Source organism: Callithrix jacchus, chromosome 7 (assembly GCF_049354715.1).
Source record: "Callithrix jacchus isolate 240 chromosome 7, calJac240_pri, whole genome shotgun sequence".
NCBI lineage: Eukaryota > Metazoa > Chordata > Mammalia > Primates > Cebidae > Callithrix > Callithrix jacchus.
In genome coordinates this window covers 80,458,791-80,480,365 of record NC_133508.1, presented here as the reverse complement: position 1 = coordinate 80,480,365, position 21,575 = coordinate 80,458,791, and the positions used below count along the sequence as shown (strand labels likewise).

The following is a 21,575-nucleotide window of genomic DNA, read 5'->3' as shown; positions in this document are numbered from 1 at the left end:
TATCACCAACTCACCAGTCTTACATTCTAGTTATTCCTGTTCCTCTCCCAACCATTTTTTTCCTCAGTTTTCTTATTCTCAAGTCACTGCTCTCTGCTTCTTCTTGGTCCAATTTCCTACTGCCCCCCTGGCACAGCCCACACTCTACCTTTCCATTATGCGGCATAAAACTGTGTTCCTTTATATCCTCAAACTCTTCAGTGAATGCTCCTTCCATCTTTGCTTTCATAGAAACCTAGGTCTCGGGAAAACACCATTTTTACAGCCCTCTGCAAGGGAGGCTGCTCTTCCTTTTATAATCCATGCACCCTGGGATCCCTGGTTATTATCTTGGTACTCCATTAATGCTTCCAAACCACCAATATGTCATACGTATTATAAAAAAAGAAACAACCAGAAACTTGTCTGTTGCTCATGCTATCCAGCAGTACTTCCTTTCCTCTTCCTTCCTGTTTCAACTGCTTCCTCCTCATTCACTAAGACTTCAGCTCACAGGATAGCCTTTCCAATCAAGCTTATAAAGCTGTGCCTATGGCTTAGAGCTTTCCGTTTATTCCAGTTAGAAAACACACAGCTGGTGCTCAAGAAATATCTGCTAAACAAAAGAGTGAAGAAATGAAATCTGGGGTATGGAGCAGGAGGCAAGCTGAGGTCCAGGTCTCATTTTTGGGCGATGTCCCTGCCAGTTTACCAGACACTGATAAGGGCTGACTCTCATCCTTGGTATTACCATTGTCACCGCATTAACTGAGACTTAGTAGTTAAATAACTCACTCCAGATTAGAGCTAGTAAGATGTGGAACTGGGCCCAAAAATCCATGTCTGACTCCACAGCTCACATTTTTAACCACCAAAAAGTTCTGTCTTCTTGAACAGTTCTTGTAGTAAAAAGACAAGGTTTTTGCACATCAGTATTCTGAATAATGCTTACAGCACTGACAAGTGATTTTTGTCATGTAGATACAAGCAGCAAGGCATTCTCAAAGGAAATATAAGCCACTCTATTTATTCCAGAAAGGCATAATTAAACAAATACAGTGAAGAAAAAACAATCTAAAATATCTATTTCCAGGGTTTTGGAATATCACTGGACATAAGGTATTTTAAGAGTATTTCTCCCATTCTGTAGGCTGTCTGTGCACTCTGGTAGTTTCTTTTGCTGTGCAGAAGCTCTTTAGTTTGATTAGGTCTCACTTGTCAATTTTTGTTCTTGCTGGAGGTCCTTTTGGGGATTTAGCCATACATTTTTTTTGCCAAAGCCAGTGATGAGAAGGGTATGTCCTAGGTTTTCTGTGGGGATTTTTATAGTTTGAGGTCTTACATTTAAATCTTTAATCCATCTTAATTTTTATATATGGTGAAATGTAGGGGTTCAGTTTCATTCTTCTGCATATGGCTAGCCAGTTATCCCAACACCATTTATTGAATAGGTAGTCCATTCCCTACTGCTTACTTTTGCAGACTTTGTCAAAGATCAAATGGTTGTAGCTGTGTGGCTTTATTTCTGGGTTCTCTATTCTGTTCCATTGGTCTGTGTGTCTGTTTTTGTAGCAGTATCATGTTTAGTTACTATATCCTTACAGTAGAGTTTGAAGTCTGGTAATGTGATACCTCTAGCTCTGTTCTTTTTGGTTAGGATTGCTTTGGCTATTCTGGCTCTTTTTTAGTTTCATACGCATTTTAGAACAGTCATTATCCTAAGCAAATTAATACAGAAGAGAAAACGAAATATCACATATTCTCACTTACAAATGGGAGCTAAACACTGAATACATATGGACATAAGAACAAGAACAATGGACACTGGGGACCACTAAGGTGGAGTGGAGACAGGGATGAAAAACTACCTGTTTAGTACTGTGCTCACTACCTGGTTGATGGGACCATCCATACTCCAAACCTCGGCATCACACGATAAACCCAGGTAAAAAACCTGCACATTTGCCCCCTGAATCCATTTTTTTTTTAAAAAGGAGTATTTCTATGCAATAGGGTTCCAAGAATGGAAAACACCTGGAGTGAGGAGCCCATTCTCATGCAGATGTAGCTGTGTTGCATTCTCAATTAAGGGTGAGCCAACCTTGCACCTGTTTTTTATAGGGCCTGTGAGTTAAGGATGTCTTATTACATTTTTAATAGATGAGGAAAAAAATTAAAAGAAGCATATTTGGGCCAGGTGCGGTGGCTCACGCCTGTAATTCCAGCACTTTGGGAGGCTGAGGCGGGTGGATCATGAGGTCAAGAGATCGAGACAAGCCTGGTCAACGAGGCGAAACTCCGTCTCTACTAAAAATACAAAAAATTAGCTGGGCATGGTGGCGCATGCCTATAATCCCAGCTACTCAGGAGGCTGAGGCAGGAGAATTGCCTGATCCCAGGAGGCAGAGATTGCGGTGAGCTGAGATCGCGCCATTGCACTCCAGCCTGGGTAACAAGAGTGAAACTCCGTCTCAAAAAAAAAAGAAGCATATTTTATGACGCAAAAATTACATAAAATTGCCAGGTGCAGTGGCTCATGCCTGTAATCCCAGCACTTTGGGAGGCTGAGGTGGGCGGATCACTTCAGGTAAGGAGCTCAAGATCAGTCTAACCAATATTGAGAAACCCCATATCTACTAAAAATACAAAATTAGCCGGGCGTGGTGGCACATGCCTATAATCCCAGCTACTCGGGAGGCTAAGGCAGGAAAATCGCTTAAACTCAGGAGGTGGAGGTTGCGGTGAGCTGAGATAGCGTCACCGCATTCTAGCCTGGGCAACAAAAATGAAATTCCATCTCAAAAAAAAAAATTATATAAAATTAAAATTTCAAGGTCCATAAATAAAGTTTTATTGAAATATAGCCACACTCATTCATCTAGGTACTATCCATGGACACTTTCATGTTAAAACAGCAAAGTTGAGTAGTTGTGACAAAAAAAATAAGGCCTCAAATCCTAATATATTTACCATTTGGCCCTTTGCCAAAAGAGTTTGCCAACTCCTTTTATAAATAATTTCTTCTGTCTTACCTTCCAGTTCACTAACTCTGTCTTTAGTTGCATCTAATCTGCTGCTAACCCCTTGTATTGAGTTTTTAATTTTGGTCACTGTATTTTTTAACTCTAGAAGTTCATTGTTTTTCAAATCTGGCATTTTGCTTTTCAGGTTCCCTATGCTATGCATATAGTTCAGTATTGTCTCTTATTTCTTTAAATACAGCATATTTAATTGTTTTACAAATGATGTGTGGTAATAATTCCAGTTTCAGAAATCTTTGTGGGTTCTCCTCTGTTCAGTCAGTTCTCCTCTGTTCAGTCATGGTTCTCATAAAACCATGAGAACAAGCTTCAACAGAAGCTTGTTTCCTCGTGTGTTTAGTTGTTTTTTACTGTGAGCTGCTCATTTCCTTGAAAAGTTATTTTGTGAGGAATGCATATGACTTCCTCTATGGAAAGCCTGCATTTATTTCTGCCAGGTGCTTAGAGGCCAGTCTGGAATACCTTAAACTGAACTCACAGCTCGAGGTTCCCTAGAATACCTGAGTGATGAGAACTCTGGCCACAAATATCAAGTGTTTTTGTTCTATTGCCATGGCCTACTCAGAGTTTTGGTAATTGTTCTTGCAGTCCTGCTTTGGGGGTGCAGATTTATTAATGTTCTAGCTTATCCTTATGCTGAGTCTTTTGGGGTTCTAATTTAATGTGAAAATAATTAAAAGATGAAAAATATGGAAGGTAAGTTAATATAATGAGAAAGGTCTAAAATTCAATCAGAATTTCAGAAGAGGAATAGAGAAAGAGTACGGCAGAGGGAATATTTAAAGAGATAATGGCTGAAAGTTCTCCAGAACATATGAAATTCTTATACCTAAGAATCTAAATGAGGCCAGATACTGTTGCTTACACCTGTGATACTAATACTTTAGGAGGCTGAGGTGGGAGGATCACTTGAGCCCAGGAGTTCAAGACCAGCATGGGCAACACAGCAAGAGCCTATCTGTACCAAAAAAAAAAAAGAAAGAAGCTAAATGAATCCTAATCAAGATAAATAAAAAGAAGGCCTTACATTGGCATAATTATTCATACTTTACAGAACCCTTTTTTAAATTCTTCAAGAAACCATAGAAAGTAGGTGCTATTATCTACATTTTTCATAAAGGAAAACTGGGATTCAGAAATCTAAAATATAATAATTATCTAAGGTTATATAATACTAACCAGCAGAGAGAGAATTCAAATCCAGTTCTGATTCAAATTCAGTTCCTTTCCTATACCTCAGAAATAAAATATAACACAGAGAGGGACTTGGTAAGGGGAGATCTCAACTTTGCTGAGGAACTGCCCCCACCAAAAGTAGAATCCTTAACTTGGAAACTTCTCTCTGGAAGTAGGTGGAAACCTTTCTCAGGTATCTGTGAGACTGGAGAGACAGCACTAGACTTCTGAAGACAGCATTGGACTAGAAAAACCTTTGCAGCTAGAGGCAGGAAAAGTTCTAGCTTGTAGCTTAAATTGTGAGTTAAATCAAATGAGGCCAAGCCAATTTACTGTGCTAAAGACCAAGTTAACTCACATAGCTCAAAGAATTGGCCTGATACACAACAGAAAGCTACACAACAGCCTACTATGTACCACCCAACTGTCAAGAGAGCAGGGCAGAAGTGCCCTCCTCATCGTCCTCTTTTCACTGTTGAAGACAGTTTAAATACTGTAGTTAACATATCCTAGAGAATATGCCTTTTGTTCATCAATGTGATTCAACTTGGTAATTACTCTATCTCTTCCGTTCTGGTGGCATTTCACTTGCTTAGGGCTTATACTTGATTTGCTTTTTTTTTCCTGTGTGCTAAATTAAGAATTTTCTAAGAGTGAAGCCTGTGGCTTTCTAGCCACATTCAAACCCCATTCCCCAGATGTAAAGAGTGAAGATGTAAGAATTTTCTAAGCGTGAAGCCTGTGGCTTTCTAGCCACAATCAAACCCCATTCCCCAGATGTTAACATGCAGCTGACATCTCTCTACTAGCCTGGTAACCAGAATAGACACTTCTTCCTTCATAGTCGCCTCCGTAATGTATAAAAGTTGGGAGATTTACAATGCTTGAAGTCATAGCACGAGGCACCAGAGCCAAGAAGCCAGATGCCAAACTATTCAGAGGGAAAACCAACCAGCCCCTGGTTTGATGTCTTGTATATAGGTGTGGCCATCACCATCAGATGCAACTGTGGAAAAGGCCTTATGTAAGACAGGAGAGGAAGGAGACACAATTCTGATCCTTCATGATGTTTGCGTGGTACAGGGCAGGGGACACAGATGCACAAAGATGACTAACAATAGAAAGGAATCACAGTAAGTAGAAATGTGGTTTTGCAGGGATTTATTGAGCATCAGCCATGTGAGCAGGCTTGCATGGGGCATGAACACATAGAGTGGAAAGAGCTGCAACTCAAGGCATGTTTGTCAAATAGGGAAGTACGCAGTCATCCTACCATCATCCATCCAAGCATTCAGTGTTTAATGAGCACCTGACACACATAGACCAATACTGTATAGGTGCTAGAGAAACCAATAAGGCCAGTAGGGAAGGATCCTGGAAGGATTAGATATTCAATACTTGACAGTCCTCTATAAATTAATCATTTCAATTGAATTCTTACAACAACCCTGTGAAATAAGTTTATTGTCATCATCTTACAGATGAAACTGAGACTCAGAGTGGTTAAGTAGCTTGCCCCATAGCTTGCCCCAAATCATAAAGAGAATAAACATCAATCTGGGATTTGAACCAAGCTACCTACTATGCCTAGCTCTGAGCCTGTGCCCTTAAAAAATTAGTAATTATTATGCAATTACAGCATAGTAAGATAATTGTAACAGAGGTAAAAAATTCAAAGGAAGCACAGAGGAAGAGGCAATTTGTGTAGGGAGGAAGTCATTTTTTAAAAAGTTTTCCAAGTGGACTAGCAAGGAAAGAGAATTTCAGACACAGATAACAAGCATATGCAAAGGTAGAGGGAAAAGGAGGGTTCACCTGCGGCAAGAGTGGCAGGAGCTGAAGCTGGAGAGGAAGACAGAGAATGATCACAGAAGGCTGTGCATGTCAGGTGCCAGAGCATCTTTGTGAGGCCCCTGCCTCCTGCTGTGACTCAACTGTCCTCTACTCTGTAGGAGAAGGCCTTCCAGGAGCCTTCTAGTCCCTCAAACTCGTGGCGGTGGCCTCCTTCTGTAACGAGCTGCCCGTGCCAGCGAGCTGCCCATGCCAGCCAAACTGAAGGCCTTGTGTTTGCACCTATCATCCCACCCTCTCCAGCCATTGCAGTCTGTAACATGCCCCAAGATTCTGCTGACAGTCAGAGGACAGAGGCCCCAGGGAGTCCCCTATTCACCAGACGAGTGATAAGAGCTGACCCTTCAAAGTGAGACCCAGCTCTCACAGACCTCTCTGCCACAGAACCAAGGTATCTTCTGATTCTACTCACAGTTTAGAGTCCAGATTCAGGAGGAAGCCCAACCGATCATACTCTGAAAAAGAAAAGCAGAAAATGTCACTAGAAGTCAAGCCACTGATGACGCTAGTATATTCCATCCCCCAGACCTAGATCATGGGGACAGATAACCCTTGGAAAATTACACAATTCAGCTGCTTCAAAGAACACAACTAAATACATAAACCAAAAAACACCAGCTGAACACCTGTCTTGTGAAGGACCAAGTTCAATGCCAGGTATTTCCTATGCTTCTAGGGCAGCCAGTCCTATGTTGGTATGTAACTGCCTTCCTTCCTGTATCAATGTGGTAATTGGAACTGAAATTTAGTAAACCATGAAACTGGACCCTCGAAAAATAAGAGGCTCAGTTGCAATCTCTGCTTCCTCTAAGCTCTAAACACAGCATTTGCTGAATCAGCCATCTTAGCCATGTCTCTCCATGGCTAAGAGACATGGGTCCTCAAATCCATGCCAGTTCTCTTTATGGTCATCATAATGAACCAACAGATCAGATTACATAAAGAACAGCAAGTTTACCATAAAATTTAAAGAAAAACTGATGTTTGTAACAAGTGACCAATCAGATAAAAACTTTTAATTTATTTAAGTTCTTTACATCTTACCTCATTCTAAAATGAGGTTGAAGCAGTTCTACAAAATTGTATGTAGTATGAGATTTTAAAAAGGAGAAATCTGGGGCCAAAGTGGACATAAAAATAGGAAAATGCAGGGGTAAGGAAAATAGCAAAAGTGAACATCCTAGGGCCCTGTGTGCTTGCTGGAGGAAGATTACAGATCTGTCCCCAAGATTTTCAACAGCTAAAACTAAGTGCAAAGCACTGATTTCATGGTTCAGCAGTATCCAGAAAATAAACCAGGAGAATCACAGCTATTCTTGATACTAAGACTTGAGGGAAATTTCCTGTGTTCTCAAAAACATCTCTATCTGGAAAATCATAGGAAGTGTCATAGGATTATTTCTTATGGCTCTGCTCCATAACTGCAGAGTGTGTGTGTGTGTGTGTGTGTGTGTGTGTGTGTGTGTGTTTGTCTATGCCATATTTTGCATATTTTGGCATATGAATAAGGTGGCCTACGAATACAGTTCTTAGCTAAGCTGGCCTGGCTCAATCTGAGGGTAAAACAAAATACCAAGACCAAAATACTGAATGGAAAAGGCCAGGCAGCAAAGCTTTCAAGGAACTCAGACTTTAATAAGCAGTGAATGGCCAAAAGAGGGAAGTTACACAAGCTGACAAGTACTTCCCAGGAGTCATTCTGCAAGGCCAATTAAGGCCAGATTCATTGCTTTCAAAATCATCTGAGCTGTGAAGAGAAAATAAATCCTCTTCTTAAAATTGAAGATACCAGCAAGGACACTTAACTCAACAGAAGGCTTGCCTCCCAAGAGAATACCCTTGAGCAAGTGAAAGCTTTTCCTCAAAATAATTCTGGTTCTGCTCTAACGCAAACAAATGGATGAAAGACTTGCCTTAACATATCAAGAACTTACAAGCATTGGTAAGAAAAACAAAAAAGTCTTATATATAAAATAAAACTAAAAATACAATTTGCAAAGAGTCAGTGTCAAAGTTAAGTGATCTTTCAACAATCCTATTTTATCATTCCATAAAAAGGAAACCTCATCAACTTGCCAAATACCTGTTACCGTTTCCTTGTGTGGTGACAACCATGGGGGAACTCTCGTACTATTGCTCCTCAGACCTGAGCTAAGACTCCCTTAGACAACGAATCCATACTTTGGCAGATTCCTTCCAGAGAGGCCAGAGAATGTTTCCCTCATTGTTGCAAACTCAAATGCCAGGGGCTAAGCAAGAGAGAGCATAACCCAGAGAGAGCAGAGAGAGGGAAGCAGGAGAATGTAATACCCTCATACAGCAGCAGCTCACACTACTTATTTTAGTTGCATTAAAAAACAAGTCTTGTTGGAATCTTTTTTTTTTTCGATTCGCTGTTTTTTCTCCCATATATTTTCTGTATAGTAAAAATAATTGTATCTGGGGTTTATTATTTGCCAGTGGCATCTTAGTTTTGTTTTGTTTTACACACACGCACACGCACACATGCACACGCACACACACTGCATATTGAATTTCTAAGAACTCTGCATTTCTAAAGCAAGTTTGTCCCTTCATGGCTCTCTTGGTCTATCTGTTTTCTCTCTTTCATTAAGCGACACGAGAGCAGGACACAGTGCTGTAATCACAGCACCTTGGGAGGCCAATGTGGGAGGGTTGCTTGAGCTCAGAAGGTTGAGAATAGCCTGGGTAGCACAGTGAGCCCTCATCTGTTCAAAAAAAATTTTTTTTAAATTAGTTGGGCATGTTGGTGCACATCTATAGTCACAGCTACTCCAGAGGCTGAGGCAGGAAGATGGCTTGGGCCTGGGAGACAGAGACTGCAGTGAGCTGTGATCATACCACTGCCCTCTAGCCTGGGCAACACAGTGAAGGGTCACTGTACCCATACAGCTCTCAAAAAAGAGACATGAGTACCAGAATAATGACACTCATGATAAATGGCAACTGAATGGCAACTGGGCCTTGGCTTTAGCATCAGAACCCAGTGGGAACTGAGTCCATCTGGACAGTGCATGCCCTGCTGAAGGGCAGCTCCCACTAGCTCCTGCTAACTGCGCCAGGCACCAACACAGGCCCCACATTACCACATCTTCTGATTTTTTTTTCAAGCCAGGAATCTGGATTTTTAAGGTAAAATTAAGTTTATAAACATTGGCAAATAGATTCAAGAAAAATGTAAAGATGATGTGGACTGACAGCTCATGAGAGCTGCAGCTGCTCATAGTAGATGCTTAATAAATATTTGTTGACTGTTATCAGGATTATTTGGTCCCAATAGTCATAAATCCAAATCAAATTAGTGTAACAGGATGTTAGAAAGAAAATTTTACCCAGGCCTGTAAGGTGATACATTTCAGACACCATAGTGGAGCACTAGACTAAGATGCAGATTTTCAAAGGAAATCTCTGAATACTTATGTAATTCCAAAGGCCTTCCTACAACACATATAAATAGTAATCGGCTGCTGAAGATGAAGGGAGAGAGGATTTGAAAACTGCTTTATGGGGAGTTGTGTTATGAACCAGGCAGGATGGGTACTTGTCTCTCACTCCAGCCTGCTGAAGGAAGGCTGACAGGGCCATAAGGTATGGAGAACTCAATGGGCTGCCTGGGGCCCGCCTCCTACCCAGCAAGTCTAGAGGATATGCTGGGTGATGGATGATGGGCGGGCTGGCTGCAGGAGAGCACTGCATGGGGACTGGCCTGCACTCCCAAAATCTCTGGCAAAAACCAATGCATGAAGGAGCTGGTATGGGCTTGTTTTGGGTCCTCTCCAGAAGATCTGCCTGGAGGGTTGACCGGCCCTCGGCCAACAGAAGCAGGGGGTAAATGTTGGGATTTCCAGGGGCTGCAGAAGTGAGGAGCAAGGCAGAGGCACAAGCATTACCCATACTGGGAGAACCGCAGAGAACAGGGGCCCACGATGGAAACAGGTCATCAGAACACTTACAAAAGCACCCCACCAGAGTCAGCTTTAACCACTTGTCAGGTCCAGAGTGCAAACACTCTAGGTCTTTACTGCTCATTCTCTCTCCCTCCCACAGCAATCCGGGAGAGGTCAGAGGCAGCAGCTAATAGCTGGCAGAGGAGGGAAGAGGAAAGACAAGCAAGGCATGCCCTTTCCCTGTCAGGCACCTGCCAGCACTAAGCCCTACTGGGGGAAGGGAACAACTGCAGCTTTCATGAATTAAAAGCTGTGACTCTTACACAAGACAGGACACTCTAATTTTGGAAACAGCAACTCACTGTGACCATGGAATTTTTATTACTTCAGGTGTATTAAAGACATAACAACATTTTAAGGGAACAGTGGGAGACAAAATGAAGGTGTCTGTGATGATCCCTCCACATTTCCTCCATGCTCAACACACTGGTTGCACTAATTTAGGTGAACAGGGTGATTTAATGGTTCACATAACCAAAACGTGGGAAGGGCCAGAGTGCGGAGGGTCTCAGGGGTGGCCGAAAATGACTGGAATGTACCAATGGCCTCCCTCTGTTGCCTGTACTCTCCCCTGGTGAGCTTTCTTGGTAATTGAGGCAACATGGCCACCCGCAACCTGTAGGCAAACATCTTCCACTTTGCCACTGGCAAGGATTGCATTTTCCCTTCTGCTCCCAGGGAGAAACTCCTGGGGAAAGGCTAGGGCTGGTGGAGCTTGCACCAGCTCTTCATTCTGTTCTAGTCACAGAGACTAAGGAGATGGGGTTGGTGGAAAATGATGACTCCCATGCGATACGCATAGTTACAAGGAGCATTACCAGAAGGAAGGTGTTGTCCTGAACAAATAAAGTCCTCTCGCAAAGAGTAGGAATAATCTTTGGAAAACTTAAGAGCTAGCTAAATCTCCCAGGAAAGTGCATAGCCAGTTAGAATGAGCCATGGACCCCATTTCTCTCATCCTCGGTCCTCTGTCAAACCCTTCTCATAACGCCCTCTGATGCCCCATTCCAAACACCCAGCCCACCCCCTCTACCTCCTGCCACAAGTGTAGCCTGGCAGACCCTTCAAGGCTTTTCTTGAGACTCTCCAGGAGAGGCTGCTTTTCCTCCCCTTTGCAAAGCACCTGTGGGAAATGAGAAGGGAGTGCTTATGACACACAGTGCTGTGGTTTTTATCATCTTTCTGTGTTTGGCATCCTTGGGGTTCTTGGATCTGTGGGATTTAATTACATTTGAAAAAAATTTCGTTCTTATTTCTTCAGATATTTTTCTGCCCTCCTCTTTTAGGGGCCCCAATAACACGTGTATTAGACTGATTGAAGCCCCACAGCTCACCAGTGCTCTGTTCATTTCTTTCCCCCAGTAGTGTTTCACTCTATGTTTCTTTCCTTTTCGTTTTTTAAGAGACAGGGTCTCAATCTGTAGCCCAGGCTGGAGAGTGGTGGCACAATCATGGCTCACTGTAGCCTCTAACACCTGGGCTCAAGCAATCCTCCTGCCTCAGCCTCCTGAGTAGCTAGGACTACAGACAAGCACCACCACACTTGGCTAATTTTTAAACTTTTTGTAGAGACAGGGGTCTCACTATGTTGCCCAGGCTGAACTCCTGGCCTGAAGCTATCCTCCTGCCTCAGCCTTCCAAAGTGCTGGGATTACAGGTGTGAGCCACAGCACCCAGCCCTCACTCTGTTTCATTTTAGATAGTTCCTATTGCTGTATCTTCTAGTTCACTATTTTTTTCTTCTACAGTGTCTAATTTGCTCATTATTCATCTAGTAAATTTTTCATCTCAGATATTGTATTTTTTCATCTCTGGGAGTTCTTTTTCATATATTACATGCATTTCCTTAACATTCTCATGCTTTCCCCTGCCTTCTTGAACACAGGAATATGAAGTAATACCCCTAATTCTATCATTCGTGTCATCTCTAAGCCTACTTCTATTGACTGTTTTTTTCCCTCATTATGGGTTGTATTTTCATGCTTTTCTGAATTGCCTTGTAACTTCTAATTGGCTGCCAGCCATGTGAATTTTATCTTGTTGGGGATAGGATACCTCTGTATTCCTTAAGTATTTTTGAGGTACAATTAAATCACTTGGAAACAGTTTGAGTCTTTAAAGGCTTGCTTTTAAGCTTTGTAGGGTTAGAATTACAGGCAAGAGTGAATTTTAAGTTTAATTTTGCACCATTATTAATTTTACCCACTGCTAAGGCAATACCTTCCTGAGTACACAATGTGGTACCCCATTCATTATAGTTTTTCCACAATTCCCAGCCTTGTGTGATCTCTAGGGATTATTCTACCTGCCCTTTTCCAGTGGTTCTTTCCCCAGATTCTGGTAGTTTTCCCATCCACATGTACTCATCAGCTGAGAAGTCCAAGGGGGACTTGCAACAGATCCCCTGAGCTCTCTCTTTGTGCAGTTCTCTCCTCTCTGGTGATCTGTGAATTTCAGTAGGCCTGGCCTCCACAAATTCTCAGCTGTCACCTCGGCTTTGGACTCTTGGGTTCTCCTTCTCTACAACGTGGACTGGAAACTCTCCAGGCAGTTGGCTCAGGAAATTATAGGGCTAACCTCATCTGCTTCCCTTCTTTCAGAGATTAATGTCCTATACTACCAATTGTTCAACATCTGAAAGTATTTCCACATATTTTTTCTCTTTTTTTTAGTTATTTCTCCTTTCTTCACTTCTTTATTCAGACTAGACACCTTGCTCAACACTCAGTTCAGCCTGCCCAATTATCCTTCCATTGCACCCAAACCAAATCTCTCATTCCTGCCCAGTCCTCTCTCCTGAGCTCCACATTTTTTTTTTTTTTTTTGAGATGGAGTCTCACACTGTTGCCTGGGCTGGAGTGCAGTGATGTGATCTTGGTTCACTGCAACCTCCACTTCTCAGGTTCAAACGATTCTCCTGCTTCAGCCTCTTGAGTAGCTGGGATTACAGGTGCCCACCACCATGCCTGGCTAGTGTTTTGTATTTTTAGTAGACATGAGGTTTCACTATGTTGGCCAGGCCAGTCCCAAACTCCTGACCTCATGATCTGCCCGAATTGGCCTCCCAAAATGCTGGGATTACAGGTGTGAGCCACTGCACCTGGCTGAGCTCCACATTTGTTTATCTAGCTGCCTCCTGGACAGCTCCAGTTCAGTGTCCTACAGGCACTTAAAACCTAAAGCACACCCTCCCAGAGTTCATTTCATCACCCTCCTACACACCCAGAGCATCTTTCTGGATTTCCCACCTTAATAAACAGCACCATTATCCACCCAGCTGGGCAAGCTTGAAACCTGAGAGAATTCCTTTATTCCGGCTTCTCTCTTCTTTGATCTAAATAATTGGTATGTCCTTTTAATTCCATGTTCTAAATGGATCTCAAATCTACTTACTTTTCTCCATTTCTACTCTCCTTGGCCAAGTCAGCTTTACTTCTCCTCTGGATTGCTGTACCAGCCTCCTGTTATAGCTGGGTCTCCCTGCCCCTGTCTAATAGATGCTCTGTGTTGTAATCAGAGCTATCTTCCTGTAAGATAAATATGGCCATATCACAATCCTGCTTAAAACCTTTAGTTGGACTCTACTGTTCTCAGAACGAATCCCAATCTCTTCATCTACAAGGTCCCTCATGACCTGGCCTGTAGCTACCATTCCAACTTCCTTTCTAGATTGCCGGCATCACCCCTGCCATATTCAATGCTCGTGCCAGGCTGACCTATTTCATCTTTCTCCAACATAACTTTATCATCTCCAGGCCTTTGAACATGCCTTTCTCTTCATTTAAAATATTTTCCTGACTGGGTGTGGTGGCTAATGCCTGTAAATCCAACACTTTGGGAGGCCCAGGCAGGCAGATCACTTGAGCCCAGGAGTTCAAGACTAGGCTGGGCAAAATGGTGAAACCTTGTCTCTACTAAAATTACAAAATATTACCCGAGTGTGGTGGTGTGCGCCTGTGGTCTCAGCTACTGGGGAGGCTGAGGCAGGAGGATCACCTGAGCCAGAAAATTCTAGGCTGCAGTGAGCCATGACTGTACTGCTGCACTCCAGCCTGGGCGATGAAAGTGAGACCCTGTTTGAAAATTTAAAAATTAAATAATTTCCCAATCTCTTTTCACATTGGTTATTTCCTACATATTATTCCTAAATGACCCACAGTTATCTCTAGCTCAAAATCGTACAAATCAGACTTATCTTCGCCTGTTCCCCAGCCTTCCAGCTGTGATTCTTCTTGTTTTTAAATAATGGCATTACCATCCAGTCCTCCAAGAAAGAAATTTTGGTGTACCCTAATGTCTCTCATTTCTATATATAGACCCTGCTCCCTCCCTATCCTGTCACTGCTTTTGCTTGAGTCTTCACTGTTGCTTGGTTCATGTGGCAACCTCTTGATCTGTCTTCTCAGCCTCATCTTCTGCCACTCCCTTCTAGGAAGCCTTTATGCCTGAGAGCTACTACTGCAGGTGACATTTCTTCTACAATGCCTTCACTCACCTTGCTTATCCTTCAAGATAGAGCCATCACCAAAGCTCAATTTCACAGATATTCTTATAATACAAGGATTTTACATCTTTCCCTAAATTTCCAGCTCTGCCTTATACTATTGTCTCCCTTGCTCTGTGCTTTGGTGATTTTGGCTTCTTTCAGTTCCTTGAATCAGGTACCTCTTTATTTGGTTAATTCCTGCTCATTCTTTAGACCCTACTTTGAAGGCCCTCTTTTAGAAGAGCGTTCCTTTTCCTCCCTGTGTAGACATCACCCTTCACATGCTCCTGTGCCACAGTGTACTTTCTCCAGTTTGTAACTACTCATTGACTGACAGGTGCCTCTTCTCTGCTAGTCTACAAGTTCCACTAAGGCTCTTCTTTCCCTCGCAGTTGCATCACCTAACACTATGCGTGGCATGCGGAAGGAATGTGGAATGAACGACATCTCTCATCTAACTTGTCAGCCTAAATGCACCTTATCTATGCTCTCCACCCCTTCCAGAACTTACTCATGAACTTGCAGTGCACATCTGTTGTTTCTGTCCTTTTAGAAACAAGCCCCTTGGGTTTCCTTCTTCTCCCACTGCAGGCAAGTGGTGAGACTGTCGATGGGATTTATGTCCAAAGTGTAGGCACCTGACAAAAGCTAGATTAGTGGGACAATTTATTCCTTAAACTCAGTGACACCAGGGAAAAAAACAATGTGCTGAAGACAGGGATCAACCTAGATTCCTGGGGCTGCCCCTCATGTTCTTTCTGAGGGCTGGATGTTTAGCTTCTAATTAGATTCTGTGGGTACCCATGTCCTTCTGGTAAATTCCTTTTTAAAATAAAAACAGTTATTTCCAGTCAGTTTTTGCTGCTTTCAATTAAGCTGTCCTAGCTTATTTGTATTTGGGTCCTCCTAAAGGGCAGGGCTCACCTCTGAACCTACTATCGCATATGGCACAGAGCTAGTGTTCCATAAATGTGCTGAATGGATGGAGGGGGTGGACAGAGTGACCAAATAAGCAAGGCAGCCTAACAAGCAGCCCTGAGACATGAAGTCTTTTGGAGTCTTTTCCTCCACCCCTTGCAGCGATGGGCAGTGTTGGCGGTGGCAGTGATGGCAGCAGCAGGGGCTACCTCTCCCTTTCCTTCTCCCTCACCTGACATCTTTGACTGTGGTGATTCCCTTGCTCTGGCTCCCAGCCTTTCTGATGACATCACAGCCACCTGCCCACAGTGAACCTCCTCTGGCTCTTCTTAGGTGCAACTGTCTGCCACACTATTTATGTAATGCCTTTCACACTCACTATTTTCTGGGTTTTGCTGTGGGGTTCCCTTTATGAACTCCCTGTTTGCCAAAGTAGTTTCCTCCCATCATGTATAAAGGCCTTATATTTAACCCTCTCCACAGACTTCCTGAGTCTCCTGAGTCACCAGAATCTGCCTGCTCAGGAGCACCTTACTCTCAGCCCCAGCCTCATAGTCACGTTACTGATGACTTAATCTGTGCATGGCCATCACAGAGTTCCCTGACTAGCAGGAAAATTTAAGCATGATCTTTAGGAAGTGTAAACTAGAAAAGAAAGTAATCAGGAAGGCACAGGCACTATGCTCCAGGAATACAGGAGCAGAGCTTCTTTACTGCTGGGACTGGGCACAGTCACAAACCCCAGCACATCTCCTTTATACAAATGTGTCCTTAGAGTTACATATGAATTTGTTTTATACAAAGTAACTGCTATTTTGAGTGTACCAACACTTCAGGGACACTTCACCTCTGGGGTAGCTGGCTTGAAAGTCTGGGTCTTACCAGCAGCCCAATGATCCCAGATCCGTACTAAGTACAGAACACTCTGGGAATCCCAGGTCAGCCAGGCACAAGGTGCACTGATATTCTAGCTCTCCTAGAACCTGAAGATACTCTCCTCCGCAGGTATCAAAGCAGAAAGCCAGCAGAAATGTTTAGTCTGATAGCATAGGCTTCTTGCCTTGGCCAGGCTGGAAAGCCCAGGATTACAAAAATCACTGACCAAGGAGCATGTGTGTCTCTGCCCAGCTCCAGGTGGGGAATGACATGACTGATGCCTTTCTCCTGCACGTGCACCAAGTCAGAGCTGTGAATGCACAAAGTCCTTTTTCAGATGTCTTTGAAATTAACCATTAACTCTTCCATTGCCACTTTAAAGGAATAAGTCAGTCTTCTTAGTCACAGCAAAAGATTCATATAACTTGTTGGATGAACACTGGAACACTGATGTAATAAACTCTTAGAAGGTTCGGAAACTGGACATAAGAGGCTATATATTAAAGTGTGAATACATGTAACAACGAAACCTCGCTACACATAAAGCAAAATTAACGGAATTAAAATAAAAATACACAGCTGGTCTACCATCATCATAAACCACTGAAAAATCAGGCTCACAAAGTCTGTGAGAATTCAGAATATATGAACAGAACAATGACTAAATTTAAACTAGCAGACATGCAGAGAAGCTTACATCCAACAAATGGAGAATGTACATTCTTTTTTTTTTTTTTTTTTTTTGAGAGGGGATCTTGCTATGCTGCCCAGGCTGGATTCAAACTGCTGCCCAGGCTGGATTCAAACTGCTGGGCCCAAGTGATCTCCCACCTCAGCCCCTGAGTAACTGGGACTATAGGTGTGTATCACTGTGCCTGGCCTCTTTTTAAGCCATGTAGGGAGCACTTATAAAAATTGACTAGGCTAGGTGCAGTGGCTCATGCCTGTAATCCCAGCACTTTGGGAGGCTGAGGTAGGTGGATCACGAGGTCAGGAGTTCGAGACCAGCCTGGCCAACATAATGAAATGCCATCTCTACTAAAACTACAAAACTTAGCCGGGTGTGGTGGTGGGTGTCTGTAGTCCCAGCTACTCGGAGGCCAAGGCAGGAGAATCCTTTGAACCCGGGAAGCAGAGACCGTGCCACTGCACTCTAGCCTGGGCAACCAAGTGAGATGCCATCTTAAAAAAAAAAGAAGAAAAAAAAAAAAAAACCAAAAAAACAATTGAGAGGCTGTAAAATAGGGTCAGCCTTCTAACCCTTGTTTAATTTAAAATTTAAGTATTGAGAAGCTGTCACGTGAAATCACATTTCATCACTGGAAACAAAATACTGTCAGTTATTTCCCTGGAAGTGATAATGTTCACTTTCATTTGAGAAAATGTCCGCCAAAATTCCAAAGTCTGAAAAACCATAGTTTGTCAATTGTACTTTCAAGTAAAAATTATGTTCCATGAAAAATCTTGCATGAAAAATTCATGGAGCAGAGTGTAGCCCAAGAGGCTGCTGGTCAGTGGCAGGCAGGCCAGGTGGGGACCCCAGGGGAGCACAGCTCCAGGTGAAGGCCAACACACCCGTCCTCACATATGTGCACTGAATGTAGCCTTTTATGATCTCCATCCAACTCCAGGGTGACTGCTCTAAGAATTCATATACATTTTGCAATAGAGCTTCATGCCATTTTAAAATATCTGATACAAAAAGGTGAGATTAGATTTGAAATCCATTGGTTCTAACTGAAGAAATTTCAACCTTACAATTTTGATGAAAGAAAAGGAAGAGCTGTTGGATTTTTAAAATATGATTTCAACTGTTGTAAACTTCTGAATAAGTATAAAAATGATTTTACATTTTTATCAGTTATTTGTGTGAATGAAATTTCTTTTTGAAGATAACTTGAGTATTTTTTTTTTTTGAGACGGAGTTTCACTCTTGTTACTCAGGCTGGAGTGCAATGGCGCGATCTTGGCTCACTGCAACCTCCGCCTCCTGGGTTCAGGCAATTCTCCTGCCTCAGCCTCCTGAGTAGCTGGGATTACAGGCACGCGCCACCATGCCCAGCTAATTTTTTGTATTTTTAGTAGAGACAGGGTTTCACCGTGTTGACCAGGATGGTCTCGATCTCTTGACTTCGTGATCCACCCGCCTCAGCCTCCCAAAGTACTGAGATTACAGGCTTGAGCCACCGAGCCCAGCCAACTTGAGTATTTTTTAGGAGAGTATCATTAAAAAGCCCTGACAGGAGTTATGCAAAGCCTTCCCGGGAAAAAATCCTGAATAAAAATTTATGAACACTGAAACAAGCTCAAGTTTTTAATTAAAAAAACTTGAAAAGATTTTTATGGCATAGCAATTCAACATTTAATAGATTTCTTAATACTTTGTGTTTCATTTTGCTCATCATAATTCTTTTGTTGTTTGTTTGAGACAGGGTCTTACTCTGTTGCCCAGGCTGGAGTGCAGTGGCGCAATCTCGGATCACCGCAGTCTTGATCCCCTGGGCTCAGGTGACCCTCCCACCTTAGCTTCCTGAGTAGCTGGGACTACAGGCACACCACCACCACGCCTAGCTAATTTTTGTATTTATTTTTGTAGAGACAGGGTTTCACCATGTTGCCCAGGCTGGTCCCAAACTCCTGGGCTCAACTGATCCTCCTGCTTTGGCCTCCCAAAGTGCTGGGATTATAGATGTGAGCCACCACACCTGGCCTGTTCATCAGAGTTCTGTTTTATATATATATATTAATATATATATATTTAAAAAATTATATATATATATATATAAAATAATATATATTAAAAAATTATATATATATATAATATATATATATAATTTTTTTTTTAAAGCACAAATGTTTTCACAACGCCCTATGTAGATAACTCCAAGTCCTCTCCTGTTTGTATTAGTATAGCACATAAATATTACTTCCTACCTACACTCTGATGTGAAAACCGTTGGGAGTACCAAGTTGTGCAGTGAGATCCTATTCTAGGATAAAGAGAGAGCTTCCTGAAGGTTCCTGAAGCCAGGTATCCTAGTGTAGCCTGACCTTCAGGATACTGAGCCCCAGAATGGAATTTCAAGGAATACAGTTGTACATGATGAGCCTAACATGCTACTGGCATTTTCCGTTTTGAGTGACCCACTTCCTTTTTTCTTTGTAATGAACCACCACAAATTCCAATCAGCTGTCACTGTACTTGGCACAAAGCAGATGCTTATTAAATGACTGCTACTGATGACAACCATGAATATTGCCCATGAACACCAATTTAAGGAGCATTATTGAGATATATAAAGTTTGGTATTTTGGGGCTAAAAACATGAACTTGGCTCTATCAGAAAATTGCAATGCTTCGAATTATAATTCACAAAATTGCAATGCTTCGAATTATAATTCACAAAAGCCACAAGGCAAAAGAGTCCATGAGGCAAGAAAACCCATCTACCCAGAGAAGCAGCTCTGCTGCCAGATATTCTTTAAAGTGGTCTTTGGCTCCAATCTCTGGGCTATGATGAATTGCTAAGTACAAAGGGAATGGCAGTAAATGGAACAAGGACCCATTCTAGCCTAAACAGGTCTATTACATCTTAAGAAATGTCACTGTACAGTCTCTAAAAAAAAAGTCATGGGCTATATTAAGCATATGTAATATATGCCATGGCTTGGATGGAGGAGGAAGTTGGCAAAGTTCCAAATGGGCTGTCAGGCTTGCAGAATGAAGGGACTGAGAACAACTACTATTTATCTGTATTCATCGTGTTCTCAGTACTGTCACCTACACAGCCTCATGAAGCAGGTACTATCTCTGTTTTACAGATGAGGAAACAGAGGTTTAGACAGGGGAGGTATGTTCAAGATTCCCCAATCAGGAAGTAGGCTAGCAGGTATACTGCTGAACCAACCCAGGTCTGATTCTTTTCTTTACGTTATGCCACCACGACTCTCAGAGGAAACCAGAAAAGCAGAGCCTCACTCCTAGCAGCACAGTTTCCATGACAGCAATGATATACTATTGCCTCCCATCCCCTTCCCCAGGGTAATGTCAGAAGGCCCTAGCCATGCCACACATGAATCATGAGAGTCAAAAGAGGCCCGAGAAGGGCTGGCCAAAGTGCAAATAGCTCCCACATCATCTCAAGGAAGGGAAATAAACCATAACATGGGATTAATTAATCAAAGACAAACTAAAAGGAAAAGCAGTTTTCTAAAATAAACACAGAAAAACCCACTGACCTACACTAAATTAACTGATCCAGTAAAATAACTTAGACGTTTGCAAACTAAAATCCAATCTCAAATGGGTGTATGTTGGTGTGGGAGAGGTAAGAGGCCTAGGAAGAAGCTTCTGATAACAGAGTCCCTTGTGACTATCAGGCCTCCATCTGAGCACAGCACAGCTGTTCTCCAGTGTGGCATACTGGGGGCCAAGGGCACATGACACATCCTTGGCCCAAAGTAAGAGAATCACAGACTACAGAAGGAGGCCTGGTAGCCTCACACAGTAGATAGAAGCCCCTCCCATGGCAGCCAAAGATGTCACTGCACTCATCTCCCTTCTGTCTTGGGAAAACAGTAGATGTCTAGGGCTGAGTACTGCAGTGAATTCAATCCTATTCACAGCATCAACTGTGTCCGGGCTATGCCAGGGCATCTTGCACTAAGCTGCAGGAGGATTAGGAGGGACAGCATGTCAAAACAGCTGCTTGTACAGAAAATGGAAAAAAATGGCTCACTCTGCAGTTTGTACCTTAACCTTCATGGAGCTTACGTAGGGTCAATAAGACATAAACACTTACTGCTATGGTATGAATGCTGGTGTCCCCTGCAAATTCACATATTGGAATCTGATATCCAAAGTGACAATATTAAGAGGTGGGGCCTTTAGAGGTAATTAGGTCATGAGGGCTCCACCCCCAGGAATGAGACTGATACTTTAATCAGGGAGGCTTGAGGGAGCCTATTTGCCTCTTCTGTCTTGTGAGGAGGCACACAGAAGCTTCCCTCTATAATGAATGGACCCTTTCCAGACACTGAATCTGCTGATGTCTTTATCTTGGACTTCCCAACCTTCAGAACTGTGAGCAATGAATTTCTGTTGTTCATAAATTAACCAGTCTAAGATATTTTTGTTATAGCAGCCCAAAGAGACTACGACAATCACCAAGCAATTATTAAACAAAATGAAGGCCGGGCGCAAGTGGCTCAAGCCTGTAATCCCAGCACTTTGGGAGGCCGAGGCAGGTGGATCACAAGGTCAACAGATCGAGACCATCC

General features: G+C 42.7%; 1 protein-coding gene across 24 annotated transcripts in view; it reads right to left on the bottom strand.

Moving 5' to 3' along the window:
- The window catches only part of ST3GAL3 (ST3 beta-galactoside alpha-2,3-sialyltransferase 3), a 238,927-nt gene that overhangs the window by 120,268 nt on the left and 97,084 nt on the right, over window positions 1-21,575 (bottom strand). For 21 of the 24 annotated variants that reach the window (XR_013519985.1, XM_017974624.5, XM_017974627.5 and 18 more), the window contains one exon: window positions 6,460-6,502. The exons of the other annotated variants lie outside the window; for them this stretch is intronic. Coding sequence is in view for 19 of the 21 variants with exons in the window: in XM_017974624.5 (XP_017830113.1) it covers window positions 6,460-6,502 (43 nt within the window). In the remaining 2 variants the exon portion in view is untranslated. The remainder of the gene's footprint in view (window positions 1-6,459; window positions 6,503-21,575) is intronic. 24 annotated transcript variants of the gene reach the window in all.